The 14266-nt window shown below is 45.4% G+C and overlaps 1 protein-coding gene across 2 annotated transcripts in view; it reads right to left on the reverse strand.

The window, feature by feature from the left end:
* Window positions 1-3519: 3519 nt before the first annotated feature.
* LOC110515871 (pleckstrin homology domain interacting protein) overlaps window positions 3520-14266 on the reverse strand; it is a 128748-nt gene continuing 118001 nt past the window's right edge. For both annotated transcript variants that reach the window (XM_036984528.1, XM_036984530.1), the window contains exons 36-40: window positions 12986-13153; window positions 9630-9782; window positions 8146-8651; window positions 6379-6608; window positions 3520-4293 (exon numbers count right to left, since the gene is read on the reverse strand). In XM_036984528.1, the coding sequence (XP_036840423.1) occupies window positions 3566-4293; window positions 6379-6608; window positions 8146-8651; window positions 9630-9782; window positions 12986-13153 (1785 nt within the window). In that variant the 3' untranslated portion in view covers window positions 3520-3565. The remainder of the gene's footprint in view (window positions 4294-6378; window positions 6609-8145; window positions 8652-9629; window positions 9783-12985; window positions 13154-14266) is intronic.

Raw genomic sequence — 14266 nt, forward strand, 5'->3', positions numbered from 1 at the left:
GAGAGAGAGAGAGAGAGAATTCAGGAGAGAGAGAGAGGGAGAGAGAGAGAGAGAGAGGGTATCCAGGAGAGAGAGAGAGAGTATCCAAGGCACAATCAGAACAAACACAAAATCTAAGAAATCAGTCTCCAGTTCGCTTCAGTCCATTTAAATCTGGTTTGATCTGGTTCCATCTAGTTTGGATCCGGTTAGGAGTCCACCATCTCTCCACCGTGCGTTTCCATCTCCTCCTCTCTCTCCTTCATTCATTTCTGGAGAGTGCAGAGAGATAGAGGCTGTCAACAGTTTAGTGAAATATGTTTCCTTGCCAAATTTCTCAACAACAAAAAAAATCAGTAAAACCGAAGCAGCCTACAAAATGGACCGGTGGGAAAGCGCTCGACCTCCATTCGCTGTTCCAGTGCGTACAGATGACATGTGTTTCCTGTTCCTGCCCATTCGCTGTTCCAGTGCGTACAGATGACATGTGTTTCCTGTTCCTGCCCGTTTCATACTGGGCCATTCTAAATCTCAACTCATTTTTCATATTAGTAAAGACAGTATTAAATTGATAATAGTCTGATGTGAAAATATGATCACTTGATGAGAGAACAGTGTGTGCAGCCTGAGGCTAACTAAAGTTACCAAATAACTCTCATTCTAGTGTATCGGACCTGTTTCAAATGATCTTACATGGGACTTATGAGCACATCTTGTCAGATAAATGAACAAGTCTACAGCCTATAGCCCATATCAGAGGCAGATAACATACAGTATCTAGTCGAATAAATGAACAAGCCTACAGTCTATAGCCAGATAACATACATTATCTAGTCTGATAAATGAACAAGCCTACAGTCTATAGCCAGATAACATACAGTATCTAGTCTGATAAATGAACAAGCCTACAGCCAGATAACATACAGTATCTAGTCTGATAAATGAACAAGCCTATAGCCAGATAACATACAGTATCTAGTCTGATAAATGAACAAGCCTACAGTCTACAGCCAGATAACATACAGTATCTAGTCTGATAAATGAACAAGCCTACAGTCTATAGCCAGATAACATACAGTATCTAGTCTGATAAATGAACAAGCCTACAGCCAGATAACATACAGTATCTAGTCTGATGAATGAACAAGCCTATAGACAGATAACATATAGTATCTAGTCTAATAAATGAACAAGCCTATAGCCAGATAACATACAGTATCTAGTCTGATGAATGAACAAGCCTATAGACAGATAACATATAGTATCTAGTCTGATAAATGAACAAGCCTATAGACAGATAACATACAGTATCTAGTCTGATAAATGAACAAGCCTATAGACAGATAACATATAGTATCTAGTCTAATAAATGAACAAGCCTATAGCCAGATAACATACAGTATCTAGTCTGATGAATGAACAAGCCTATAGACAGATAACATATAGTATCTAGTCTGATAAATGAACAAGCCTATAGACAGATAACATACAGTATCTAGTCTGATAAATGAACAAGCCTATAGACAGATAACATATAGTATCTAGTCTGATAAATGAACAAGCCTATAGACAGATAACATATAGTATCTAGTCTGATAAATGAACAAGCCTACAGACAGATAACATACAGTATCTAGTCTGATGAATGAACAAGCCTATAGCCAGATAACATACAGTAGGACAACTCATATTCTGTTCTTCTGAAATACAATGTTCTCATGTCATAATGTTTCTATAGACTTAAAATAAATAATGGCTTTATTGTGATGGTGTATATTCCATTTATTTATTAGACTTTTAAATGTAGATGTCCCGAAGGCGCGCATCAGCGGCTTGTTCGGAGGCCTGGAGATGCTAAATGTATTTATGTTAATTAACGGTTAATTATCATGAGACCGAGAGTCTTTTTCCATGACAATAACTGGTGGACGAAACATCATGACCGCCACAGCCTTCGGTAGGACTGCATGTGATCACCTTACAAACAGACATTTGAAATATCAACATTTAATTAGATTTCATTCAAATGATACAAGGTGTCTAGTCCCTCTGCTAACTGGACAACAGGGTTAAAGACATATAGCCTGGGTACCAGTCTGTTTGTGCCATCATGCCACTCCTTGCCTCTCAGTCATACCAAGGAGATGACGGGATAGCCCAAACCAATCCGAGACCAGGCTAGCCTCTGAATCTTCAACTGAACAACAATATCTGGCCTATAGTACAGACAGATGACAACGTCTCTTATCAAGAATACACTCTGATATCAACTTCCATCAAACTGTATGACACCACTGGTTGTACACTAAACTACACAGATCTCTCTCTCACACACACACACACACACACACACCAACCCACCCACACCAACCCACCCACCCACACACAGGTAAACCCCACAGAAAGGCACCAGGTATTGCTAATGATGAGGACTGTCTTTCATACAGACACAACCTTCAATCAGCTCTCTTTCTCTCTCTGGATAGAACCACCACACAACTCACTATGATACACACTCGCTACCCATTTGGTGTTGTGCACACTCCCTACCCATTTGGTGTTGTGCACACACATGCAAACATGAACACACATTGAGACGGCCAGAGAGAACTGTCAGAGAGAACAAGCAGAGAGACGGTCAGAGAGACGGTCAGAGAGAACAGTCAGAGAGACGGTCAGAGAGACGGCCAGAGAGACGGTCAGAGAGAACAGTCAGAGAGACGGTCAGAGAGACGGTCAGAGAGAACAGTCAGAGAGACGGTCAGAGAGACGGTCAGAGAGACGGTCAGAGAGAACAGTCAGAGAGACGGTCAGAGAGACGGCCAGAGAGACGGTCAGAGAGACGGTCAGAGAGACGGTCAGAGAGAACAGTCAGAGAGACGGTCAGAGAGACGGCCAGAGAGACGGTCAGAGAGACGGTCAGAGAGACGGTCAGAGAGAACAGTCAGAGAGACGGTCAGAGAGAACAGTCAGAGAGACGGTCAGAGAGACGGTCAGAGAGACGGTCAGAGAGAACAGTCAGAGAGACGGTCAGAGAGACGGCCAGAGAGACGGTCAGAGAGACGGCCAGAGAGACGGTCAGAGAGACGGCCAGAGAGACGGTCAGAGAGAACAGTCAGAGAGACGGTCAGAGAGAACAGTCAGAGAGACGGTCAGAGAGACGGTCAGAGAGATGGTCAGAGAGAACAGTCAGAGAGCAGAGTCAGTCTACGGTCCTGTTGACCACATAAGGAGACACAGGAAGCTTTTACAGCGTCTGTATGTGTGTGTGTCCATGGTCATGTGGTTGTCTGTTCAGAAGACGGAGTCAAACCCCACAGGAGACTAGGTGTTTGTGGGAGAGTCATCCAAGGACCTTCAGGCTGGTCTACGGTGTGAAGGGGTGAGTATGGACACAGGGACGGGGACACACCAGGAGCAGCCTGCTCTACAACATGGCGTAGTCAGACGAACCAATCTTCTCCTCTGGTCTGGAAGTGGGGGGTTGTCTTTGTTACCAGCCCAAAGTAAATGCATGGTTGTCGTGGTTACCAGGGTGTAGTTGTCGTGGTAACCATCCCATAATAATGGCGGGTGGTTGTCATGGTTACCAGCCGATGAGGTTGGCCTTGGCCTTGTCTGTGAGCTTGCGGACACGCCCCTTGGAGGAAGTGCCGAAGGTGAGGGAGGAGTCTTCAACCAGGAGTTGTCTCTGCTCCTCCTCCTCTGAGTCCTCCTCCGTGTAGTATGCCGTCCGTCGCCCCCGGTTACGCGTACGCATCGATCCCGCTGACCCCTCCCCTTCCTGTTCCGCCTCCTCCTCTTCATCGTCGTTTTCGTCCTGTGGCGATGCCCTCACGCGCTGTGATTGTTGCAGAGACCGGGCAGGGGGAGTCATCTCGTCGTTGATTCGCCGGCTGCTCCTCCTCAAAGGGGAAGGGGAGGGCTCAGGGCTGGAAGGGGGAGGGGCTATCTCTGTCCTGACCAGTCTTGGCCTACCGCGGCGCCGTGGCGTTCCTGGAAGTCCGGCCCCCGACAGCACAGACGCTTCCTGGGCAGAGGAAGTCCCGCCCTCGTCGCCTGTGGATTGGTTGAGCTTGTCCTCTGGGGTGGAGCTTCGCCGGAGGCCCCTCCTCATGGCCTCTAGTTCCTGTTTGGACTTCCTGCCTCTCTTCCTGCCGGGCGGGCGACCCTTGGGGGCAGGGCTAGGACTGGGTTCAGGGGTCACTGCTCTGGGTCTCCGTCCCCTCCGACCTGCAGACACGCCGACTGTCTCCTGACTACTGTGGCCATTCAGGTGGGCAGTAGCCTGGGGCGAGGGGCTACGAGGGGAGGCTGGGGGGAGAGAGAGATTGTGAGTTCAATCAACCAATCAGTCGTATGTGTACTATTTACCTGCAGTGTTATATGTTGGAGAGGGTGAGGGGGGGTCTGTCCTGTATGTTGTAGAGGGTGAGGGGGGGGACTGTCTTGTATGTTGTAGAGGGTGAGGGGGGGGTATGTCCTGTATGTTGTAGAGGGTGAGGGGGGGTATGTCCTGTATGTTGTAGAGGTTGAGGGGGGGGGGTATGTCCTGTATGTTGTAGAGGGTGAGGGGGGGTCTGTCCTGTATGTTGTAGAGGGTGAGGGGGGTCTGTCCTGTATGTTGTAGAGGGTGAGGGGGGGTCTGTCCTGTATGTTGTAGAGGGTGAGGGGGGTCTGTCCTGTATGTTGTAGAGGGTGAGGGGGGTCTGACATGTATGTTGTAGAGGGTGAGGGGGTCTGTCATGTATGTTGTAGAGGGTGAGGGGGTCCGTCATGTATGTTGTAGTGGGTGACGGGGTCTGTCATGTATGTTGTAGAGGGTGAGGGGGTCTGTCATGTATGTTGTAGAGGGTGAGGGGGGGTCTGTCATGTATGTTGTAGAGGGTGAGGGGGGGGTCTGTCATGTATGTTGTAGAGGGTGAGGGGGTCTGTCATGTATGTTGTAGTGGGTGACGGGGTCTGTCATGTATGTTGGAGAGGGTGAGGGGGGTCTGTCCTGTATGTTGTAGAGGGTGAGGGGGGTCTGTCATGTATGTTGTAGAGGGTGAGGGGGTCTGTCATGTATGTTGTAGAGGGTGAGGGGGTCTGTCATGTATGTTGTAGAGGGTGAGGGGGTCTGTCATGTATGTTGTAGAGGGTGAGGGGGGGGGGGGGGGTCTGTCCTGTATGTTGTAGAGGGTGAGGGGGTCTGTTCTGTATGTTGTAGAGGGTGAGGGGGGGTCTGTCATGTATGTTGTAGAGGGTGAGGGGGTCTGTCATGTATGTTGTAGAGGGTGAGGGGGGGGGGTCTGTCCTGTATGTTGTAGAGGGTGAGGGGGTCTGTCATGTATGTTATAGAGTGTGAGGGGGGGTCTGTCATGTATGTTGTAGAGGGTGAGGGGGGGTCTGTCCTGTATGTTGTAGAGGGTGAGGGGGGTCTGTCATGTATGTTGTAGAGGGTGAGGGGGGGTCTGTCATGTATGTTGTAGAGGGTGAGGGGGTCTGTCATGTATGCTGTAGAGGGTGAGGGGGGGGGGGGGTCTGTCCTGTATGTTGTAGAGGGTGAGGGGGTCTGTCATGTATGTTATAGAGTGTGAGGGGGGGTCTGTCATGTATGTTGTAGAGGGTGAGGGGGGTCTGTCCTGTATGTTGTAGAGGGTGAGGGGGGTCTGTCATGTATGTTATAGAGTGTGAGGGGGGGTCTGTCATGTATGTTGTAGAGGGTGAGGGGGGGTCTGTCATGTATGTTGTAGAGGGTGAGGGTCTGTCATGTATGTTGTAGAGGGTGAGGGGGTATGTCATGTATGTGTGTATATGTGTGTGTGTCTGTAGGTATGCATGTGTGTGCGTGTCTGTGGGTGTGTCTGTAGGTGTGTGTGTGTTTATGTCTGTGTGTGTGTCTGTGTCTGTCTGTAGGTGTTTGTGTGTGTGTGTCTGTTTGTGTGTGTCTCTAGGTGTGTGTATGTGTCTGTAGGTGTGTGTGTGCGTGTGTGTGTGTGTGTGTGTGTGTGTGTGTCTGTAGGTGTGTGTGTGTGTGTCTGTAGGTGTGTGTCTGTAGGTGTGTGTGTGTGTGTGTGTGTGTGTGTGTGTGTGTGTAGGTGTGTGTGTGTGTGTGTGTGTGTGTGTGTGTGTGTGTGTTTGTCTGTAGGTGTGTGTGTGTGTGTGTGTCTGTAGGTGTGTGCGTGTGTGTGTAGGTGTAGGTGTAGGTGTGTGTGTGTGTATGTGTGTGTGTGTGTGTGTGTGTGTGTGTGTGTGTGTGTGTGTGTTTGTGTGTGTGTGTCTGTAGGTGTGTGTGTGTGTGTGTCTGTAGGTGTGTGTGTGTGTGTGTGTGTGTGTGTGTGTGTGTGTGTGTGTGTGTGTGTGTGTGTGTGTGTGTGTGTGTGTGTGTGTGTGTGTGTGTGTGTGTGTACTCCTCACCTGCAGTGCTGTGCATGTCTGCTGTGGAGGGTGTTTGTGTCCTGGCGCTGCGCGTTCGTCCGGGGTTCTGTTGTTCTGCCTTCCCATTGAGGAGGGGGAGGGGCTGTCGAATGGGGAGAGTCTGTCTCAAGGAGGGGGGGCGCTGTGGGGCTGCAGCTGGAGCCGTGGGTGGGGACAAGGAATCTAGTCTGGATACACCCCTCGATGACACACGCTTCTTCCTCTCTGGGCTAAAGGAGGGAGATAGAACGTTAAGATCACAAAGACCAATCACAAGGCTCTAACACTCTGATGCTCGGTCAGGTTAACCAATCACAAGGCTCTAACAGTCTGATACTAGGTCAGGTTAACCAATCACAAGGTGCTAACACTCTAATGCTAGGTCAGATTAACCTCTCTGGGGTAGGGGGCAGTATTTTCACGTCCGGATGAAAAGCGTCCCCAAAGTAAACTGCCTGTTACTCAGGCCCAGAAGCTAGGATATGCATATAATTGGTCGATTTGGATAGAAAACACTGGTTTCTAAAACTGTTCAAATAATGTCTGTGAGTATAACAGAGCTGTAACGGCAGGCGAAACCCCGAGGACAAACCATCCCCAAATAATAACATTTCAGCCTACTACTATTTTCAATGGCTGTCACTTTTATTATAGGGCAAAATCATCCCAGACTGCAGTTCCTAGGGCTTCCACTAGATGTCAACCGTCTTTAGAAAGAGTTTCAGGACGTTTTTTTGAAAATGAGCCAGAAATTGTAGTTTTTCTAGGTGGCTCCCATTTTGGCTGTAGTGTTTCCAAGCGCATGGAAGAGAGCGCGTTCTTTGGTATTTTTCTCTGGTAAAGACAATAACGATTCTTCATCTTAAATTGTATAGTTTATTTACGTATTAGGGTACCTAAGGTTTGATTATAAACGTTGTTTGGAAAAGTTTATTAGTAACGTTTGGGATTCATTTTGTATGCATTTTGATGGAGGGAAACTGGGTGGGTTAAATAAGCGCGCCAGCTAAACTGAGTTTTTATGGATATAAAGAAGGACCTTATCGAACAAAGGACCAATTGTGATGTAACTGGGACCTTTTGAGGTGCCAACAGAAGAAGATCTTCAAAGGTAAGGCATTTATTATATCGCTATTTCTGACTTTCGTGTTGTACCTGCCTGGTTGAAATATGTTTTTCATGGTTTTGTATGCGAAGCGCTGTCCTCAGGTAATCAAATGGTGTGCTTTTGCCGTAGAGCCTTTTTGAAATCCGACACGGCGACTGGATTAACAAGAAGTTAAGCTTTATGTTGACGTGTTACACTTGTGATTTTATAAAAGTTTAATATTTATAATGCTGTAGTTTGAATTTCGCGCTCTGCAATTTCACCGGATGTTGGCCAGGTGGCTACTGTCCCACCTGCCCATAAGAAGTTAACCAATCACAAGGCTCTAACACACTGATGCTAGGTCAGATTAACCAATCACAAGGCTCTAACACTCTGATGCTAGGTCAGGTTAACCAATCACAAGGCTCTAACACTCTGATGCTAGGTCAAGTTAACCAATCACAAGGCTCTAACACTCTGATGCTAGGTCAGGTTAACCAATCACAAGGCTCTAACACTCTGATGCTAGGTCAGGTTAACAAATCACAAGGCTCTAACACTCTGATGCTAGGTCAGGTTAACCAATCACAAGGCTCTAACACACTGATGCTAGGTCAGATTAACCAATCACAAGGATCTAACACTCTGATGCTAGGTCAGGTTAGCCAATCAGGTACCTTGAGGCAGCGCTGCTGGAGGGAGAGTCACTCCTCCTCCTCTTCATAGCTTGTCTTGTCTGTCTGTCGGTTTGTCTGGCCGCCACGTGTCTTGTCTGTCTGTCGGTTTGTCTGTCCACCATGTGTCTGGTTTGTCTGGCAGTTTGTCTGTCCACCATGTGTCTGGTCTGTCTGTCGGTTTGTCTGTCCACCACTTGTCTGGTCTGTCTGTCGGTTTGTCTGTCCCCCATGTGTCTGGTCTGTCTTTCGGTTTGTCTGTCCGCCACGTGTCTGGTCTGTCTGTCGGTTTGTCTGTCCACCACGTGTCTGGTCTGTCTGTCGGTTTGTCTGTCCGCCACGTGTCTGGTCTGTCTGTCGGTTTGTCTGTCCGCCACGTGTCTGGTCTGTCTGTCTGCTCTATGTCTCGTCTTTCTGTCCGTCTGTCCATGGCTGGCTTTGTAGTCAGCCAGGATGGAGTTGACATGTTCCTCAAACAACGCAGACAGACGGAGACTCATACTGTAGATCTACACATGAATAAGAGTGTATTCACAGGTTAATAACATGATAAGAGTGTATTAACAGGTTAATAACATGAATAAGAGTGTATTAACATGTTAATAACATGAATAAGAGTGTATTAACAGGTTAATAACATGATAAGAGTGTATTAACAGGTTAATAACATGATAAGAGTGTATAAACAGGTTAATATCAGGAATAAGAGTGTATTAACAGGTTAATAACATGATAAGAGTGTATTAACAGGTTAATAACATGATAAGTGTATAAACAGGTTAATAACATGAATAAGAGTGTATTAACAGGTTAATATCATGAATAAGAGTGTATTAACAGGTTAATAACATGATAAGAGTGTATTAACAGGTTAATAACATGATAAGAGTGTATTAACAGGTTAATAACATGATAAGAGTGTATAAACAGGTTAATAACATGAATAAGAGTGTATTAACAGGTTAATATCATGAATAAGAGTGTATTAACAGGTTAATAACATGATAAGAGTGTATTAACAGGTTAATAACATGATAAGAGTGTATTAACAGGTTAATAACATGATAAGAGTGTATAAACAGGTTAATAACATGAATAAGAGTGTAGTAACATGTTATAGAAATGAAAAGGGTGTATCACGTTATGAACATCAATTTGAGTGTATTACCTTGTTATGAACATGAATACAAGTGTATTAACATGTTATAAATATGAATAGTAAGTGTATTAACACATAAATATGAATAGTAAGTGTATTAACATGTTATAAATATGAATAGTAAGTGTATTAACATGTTATAAATATGAATAGTAAGTGTATTAACATGTTATAAATATGAATAGTAAGTGTATTAACATGTTATAAATATGAATAGTAAGTGTATTAACACATAAATATGAATAGTAAGTGTATTAACATGTTATAAATATGAATAGTAAGTGTATTAACACATAAATATGAATAGTAGTGTAACAGCGCGTCTCACCCGGGACTTCTTGCTGGGTGTGTAAGCTTTAGAGTTGCTGAAGATGAGCCGTACGTCCTGGTAGAGTTCCAGGGGAGAGGTGTACTCCCCCGATCTTAGCATCCCCCTCACCGTCCCAAAGTCCATGGGGGTGTCCACGATGTCCAGATAGTCCTGAGGGTCAGGTGGACAGACCAGGTTATACAGACAGACAGGTTAGAGACAGACAGACAGGTTAGAGACAGACAGACAGGTTAGAGACAGACAGACAGGTTAGAGACAGACCAGGTTATACAGAGAGACAGGTTAGAGACAGACAGACAGGTTAGAGACACACAGACATGTTAGAGATCTGTCTCAGACAGGTCAGAGACAGACCAGGGTATACAGACAGACAGGTTAGAGAAAGACCAGGTTATACAGACAAACAGGTTAGAGACAGACAGACAGACAGACAGACAGACAGACAGACAGACAGACAGACAGACAGACAGGTTAGAGACAGACCAGGTTATACAGACAGACAGGTTAGAGACATACATGAAAGAGAGAGAGGTAGATTGTCAGACCAGGTTGTACAGACAGACAGGTTAGAGACAGACCAGGTTAGAGACAGACAGACAGGTTAGAGACAGACAGGTTAGAGACAGACAGGTTAGAGACAGACAGAAAGGTTAGAGACAGACAGACAGACAGGTTAGAGACAGACATGGAAGAGAGAGAGATAGATTGTCAGACCAGGTTAGAGACAGACAGACAGGTTAGAGACAGACAGATGGGTTAGAGACAGACAGACAGACAGGTTAGAGACAGACAGACAGGTTAGAGACAGACAGACAGGTTAGAGACAGACATGGAAGAGAGAGAGATAGACTGTCAGACCAGGTTAGAGATAGACAGGTTAGAGACAGACAGACAGGTTAGAGACAGACAGACAGGTTAGAGACAGACAGACAGACAGACAGGTTAGAGACAGACAGACAGACAGACAGGTTAGAGACAGACATGGAAGAGAGAGAGATAGATTGTCAGACCAGGTTAGAGACAGACAGGTTAGAGACAGACAGACAGGTTAGAGACAGACAGGTTAGCGACAGACAGACCGCTTGAGAGACAGAGATGGACAGACAGCCAGGTGCGATAACAGCTACATATTATTTTGGACGATATCATATCGATACTTTGACTCAAAGTACTGCTTTGTAAAATATATATATATATATAAACAGTGCCTTCGGAAAGTATTCACACCATTTAACTTCTTCCAAATATTGTTAGGTTTACAGCCTTATTCTAAAATTGCTTAAATAGTTTTTTTCCCGCATCAATCTACACACAATACCCCATAATGACATCACAATACCCCATAATGACATCACAATACCCCACAATGACATCACAATACCCCATAATGATATCACAATACCCCACAATGACATAGTTAAAATAGCTTAAACATTTTTTTTGCTCATTCATAAAAAAAAATATCACATTTACATGAGTATTCAGACCCTTTACTCAGTACCTTGTTGAAGCACCTTTGGCAGCGATTGCAGCCTCGAGTTTGTATGACGCTACAAGCTTGGCACCGCTGTATTTGGCTTGGCTGTGTGCTTTGGGTCGTTGTCCTGTTGGAAGGTGAACCATCGTCCCAGTCTGAGGTCCTGAGTGCCCTCAAGCAGGTTTGTATCAAGAATATCTCTGTACTTTGCTCTGTTCATCTTTACCTTGATCCTGACTAGTCTCCCAGTCCCTGCCACTGAAAAACATCCCCATAGTATGATGCTGCCACCACCATGCTTCACCGTAGGGATGGTGCATGGTTTCCTCCAGATGTGACGCGTGGCATTCAGGCCAAAGAGTTGAATCATGGTTTCATCAGACCAGAGAAACTTGTTTCTCATGGTCTGAGAGTCTTTAGGTGCCTTTTGGCAAACTCCAAGCGGGCTGTCATGTGCCTTTTCCTGTGGAGTGTCTTCTGTCTGGCCACTCTACCATAAAGGCCTGATTGGTGGAGTGCTGCAGAGATGGTTGTCCTTCTGGAATGTTCTCCCATCTCCACAGAGGAACTCTGGAGCTCTGTCAGAGTGACCATCGGGTTCTTGGTCACCACCCTGACCAAGGCCCTTCTCCCTCGATTGCTCAGTTTAACCGGGCGGCTAGTTCTAGGAGTCTTGGGGGTGCCAAACTTCTTCAATTTAAGAATGACGGAGGCCACTGTTGACAGCACTGTCAACTGTGGGACCTTCTATAAACAGGTGTGTGCTTTTCCAAATCATGTCCAATCAACTGAATTTACCACAGGTGGACTCCAATCAAGTGGTAGAAACATCTCAAGGATGATCAATGGAAACAGGAAGCACCTGAGTTCAATTTCAAGTCTCATAGCAAAGGGTCTGAATACTTACGTAAATAATGTATGTTTTAATTTTAAATAAATCTGCAAAAATGTTCAAAATCCTGTTTTCACTTTGTCATTATGGGGTATGGTGATGTCATTATGTGGTATTGTTGACGTCATTATGGGGTATTGTGATGTCATTATGGGGTATTGTGTGTAGGTTGCTGAGAATTTGTTTCATTTATTCAATTTCAGAATAAGGCTGTAACGTGACAATAGGTGTAAAAAGTCAAAGGGTCTTAATACTTTCCGAATGCACTGTGTATATATATATATATATATATATATATATATATATATATATATATATATAGGTGAGGTGGGAGAGACAGGTAAGAGGCAGATAGACAGTCAGATAGACCGTTGATCAGAGAGGTGAGACAGGCATTTAAAGAGGTGAGACAGTTGAGTAGAGGGGAGACAGGTATGTAAAGAGGTGAGACAGTTGATCAGAGAGGTGAGACAGTTGATCAGAGAGGTGAGACCGGTATGTAAAGTGGTGAGACAGGTATGTAAAGTGGTGAGACAGGTATGTAAAGAGGTGAGACAGGTATGTACAGTGGTGAGACAGGTATGTAAAGTGGTGAGACAGTTGAGTAGAGTTGAGACAGGTATGTAAAGAGGTGAGACAGGTATGTAAAGTGGTGAGACAGGTGTGTAAAGAGGTGAGACAGGTATGCAAAGAGGTGAGACAGGTATGTAAAGAGGTGAGACATGTATGTAAAGAGGTGAGACAGGTATGTAAAGAGGTGAGACAGGTATGAAAATAAGTGAGACAGGTATGTAAAGTGGTGAGACAGGTATGTAAAGAAGTGAGACAGGTATGTAAAGAGGTGAGACATGTATGTAAAGAAGTGAGACAGGTATGTAAAGAGGTGAGACAGGTATGTAAAGAGGTGAGACAGGTATGTAAAGAGGTGAGACAGGTATGTAAAGAGATGAGACAGGTATGTAAAGAAGTGAGACAGGTATTTACGGGGTACTGTTCCAGGTCGACAGGTTGTCTGAACGGTTCTGAGTCTTCACACTGGAAGAGCAGGTCTATCAGCTCCTTGCTGCGCCCCCTCCAGGCCTGGGGGTCTAAGGGCCGGCCTCGCCTTACACCACCGCCACGCTGCAGCTGCTGCAGACCAACGCCACGACCCTAATACACATCATATCATCAGCACAGCTATGTATTTATCAGCATCTCCAATTAGCTGAGGCTACTCTTCCTGGGGTCCAAACAGGAAACAACAAATAAAATACATAATATTCACGACCGTTCAAACGTTTGGGGTCACTTAGAAATGTCCTTGTTTTCCATGAAAACATACACGAAATGAGTAGCAAAATGAACAGGAAATATAGGCACGACGTTGACAAGGTTATAAATAATGATTTGTATTTTTAAAGAATAACTGTGTCCTTCAAACTTTGTTTTAGTCAAAGAATCCTCCATTTGCAGCAATTACAGCCTTGCAGACCTTTGGCATTCTAGTTGTCAATGTGTTGAGGTAATCTGAAAAGATTTCACCCCATGCTTCCTGAAGCACCTCCCACCAGTTGGATTGGCTTGATGTGCACGTCTTACTTACCATACGGTCAAGCTGCTCCCACAACAGCTCAATAGGGTTGAGATCTGGTGACTGTGCTGGCCACTCCATTATAGACAGAACACCAGCTGACTGCTTCTTCCCTAAAGAGTTATTGCACAGTTTGGAGCTGTGCTTTGGGTCATTGTCCTGTTGTAGGAGGAAATTGGCTCCAATTAAGCACCGTCCAGAGGGTATGGCATGGCTTTGCAAAATGGAGTGATGGCCTTCCTTCTTCAAGATCCCTTTGACCCTGTACAAATCTCCCACTTTACCATCACCAAAGTACCCCCAGACCATCACATTGCCTCCACCATGATTGACAGATGGCGTCAACCAATGTTCTTCTTCAATGTTTTTCAATGATCCTCAAACGTAGATTTGTCTGTCCATAACACTTTTTTACATTCTTCCTCTGTCCAGTGTCTGTGCTCTTTCGCCCATCTTAATCTTTTCTTTTTATTGGCCAGTCTGAGATATGGCATTTTCTTTGCAACTCTGTCTAGAAGGCCAGCATCCCGGTGTCGCCCCTTCACTGCTGACGTTGAGACGGGTGTTTTGCGGGTACTATTTAATGAAGCTGCCAGTTGAGGACTTGTGAGGTGTCTGTTTCTCAAACTAGACACGTTATTGTACTTGTCCTCTTGCTCAGTGTGCACCGGGGCCTCCCACTCTTCTTTCTA

This window comes from Oncorhynchus mykiss, chromosome 8, assembly GCF_013265735.2.
Source record: "Oncorhynchus mykiss isolate Arlee chromosome 8, USDA_OmykA_1.1, whole genome shotgun sequence".
Classification (NCBI taxonomy): Eukaryota; Metazoa; Chordata; class Actinopteri; order Salmoniformes; family Salmonidae; genus Oncorhynchus; species Oncorhynchus mykiss.